This window comes from Frankliniella occidentalis, unplaced genomic scaffold, assembly GCF_000697945.3.
Source record: "Frankliniella occidentalis isolate FOCC.00 unplaced genomic scaffold, Focc_3.1 Scaffold42, whole genome shotgun sequence".
Lineage (NCBI taxonomy): Eukaryota > Metazoa > Arthropoda > Insecta > Thysanoptera > Thripidae > Frankliniella > Frankliniella occidentalis.
The window spans coordinates 1864585-1866424 of NW_026267172.1; the positions used below are offsets into that span (position 1 = coordinate 1864585).

A 1840-nucleotide genomic window follows, 5' to 3' on the forward strand; every position below is an offset into this window, starting at 1 on the left:
CCCCACCTTTCTAGCTCCGTGTAATTTCATGTATCGCGACACCTGGAGGGCCAGCAGCAGTCTTAAAAGATAAATGGACCTTCCCTGGGGCCGGGCCTTGTACCGCGGCGCTCTCGCGGAGACACACGGGGACACCGGAAAAAAGAAAATAAACGACGGGCGGAACAGTGCGAAGGGTTGTCGTGATGACAGAGCGACGCTCCTGCTTTCCCTCCGCATAAATGGACTCCAGCGTACAACAGACGTGGGCTGTGGCTGACTACCTCGCGGGTTATTCCAGCGCGGAGGCACACTGCCCCGGGAGCCACGCCACGCCCCCTCAACCAGCAGGCGATAGAGGCGCGCGCATAAGACTCCCAGGACAATGGGGAACAGGAAAGGGCCATAGAGATGGGCAAGCTTGCTGGAGCGAGACGGCGGCGTCCGCAAGAGCTTTCGTCACTCAGAAAATGAAAAGTAGGGCATCGCACTTTTCTAGGGATGTTAAAAGCATTCATGTGGTGCGATGTCTCGCCACCTACAGTTTGCCAGGGAGGAGTCACCGCTAGCGCGACGCAGCGCTGCTGGCATCTTGGCCGATAATAAGGCCATACTCGTCACTCTCAGCCCCCTCCACCCCCAACCCAGCCCTTCAAGGAGATGATCAGGGCGGCCCGCGGCTGATGCCCGCGTTGAGTCTCATCAGGTGGCTTTGATGAGTGACTGCGCAGCTAACAGCCCCGCTGGCAGGCTTCTCTCTCCCCCTCCCCCTCCACCTCCTCCGTCACCGTCCCATTGGTCCACAGTAATGAAATGTGCGATTCGCCCGCCTGATCGCCCTTTCCGCCTCCTTTTCACTAATCTGATGCTTCCTTTTGGGAGGTTCCTTTGCTATTTCTTTTCCTCCCGTTTTTATGGGGGGTCCTCCTTAGTTTTGCTGCTGCTGACTCTCTTTCACCTTGCCTGCTCCCCTACCCGCGCAGCAGAACGAAGATAAACTAAAACGCGAGGGAGGTCGAGGGATGAGAATTTCGTCTGGACGACATATGGAGGCCCGGGCGGCCCGGCGGGACCCGCCGCTGCACGACACCCTCTGCATTATGGACGCAATGGTCAGCAGTCGTGCCGGCCCACGTGAGTACAGAGAGAGAGAGAGAGAGAGAGAGAGAGAGAGAGAGAGAGAGAGAGAGAGAGAGAGAGAGAGAACAAGGGAGAGAGTCTAAGGGCTGGTGCGCTTCCTGTCTCACTCTCTCCAAGAGAGAGTGGTCGTCTTGGAGACAGCCTCGCAATGGCCTTGTAATGTCTCGGCAGTAGGGTCGCACTACACCACCTCTCCCCCACGCAGGCGTACAGCACACGGGGGGAAGGCACGAGACATACGTTAAGCAAGCGCACGGCAGCAGCAAAAAACATTTGCCCATACTGCACTTTGTTTTAAAATTCCCAAAATACAAGAAAAAAATATGTAAACAAGTGTCTTTTACCTCTAACGACGAGTTTGGCGGGAGGCGAGGTCAGGGCGTCTCCGGTGGTGAACTCGGACGCCGTGACCTGGCACTCCCACAGGCCGTCGTCGAAGTTGAGCGTCGCGTTGCGGATCCATATGCTGCAGTCACCCTGCTCCTGGCTGCCGGCCCACTCGTACTTCTTGGGGTACATGCCCACGGGCTGCAAGAAAAAATTACAGTAATTAGGGATGAGCAATATTAGTTACACCCTAAACAATTGTTAAACAAAAAACATAATAAAAACATAAGAACAACAACAGCAATAAAACAGAGAGAGGTGATTTTCAATGCTTGTTCTTTGGAAAGAGCTGCTGATCTGATCTCCACATCTCATCTTTACAATAAAATTTCGC

General features: G+C 54.6%; 1 protein-coding gene across 1 annotated transcript in view; it reads right to left on the minus strand.

Annotated features, from left to right (window-relative positions):
* Window positions 1-1840, minus strand: part of LOC113206762 (irregular chiasm C-roughest protein) — a 59887-nt gene that overhangs the window by 41167 nt on the left and 16880 nt on the right. The window contains 1 exon segment of the mRNA XM_052266736.1: window positions 1464-1647. Coding sequence (XP_052122696.1) covers window positions 1464-1647 — 184 coding nt within the window.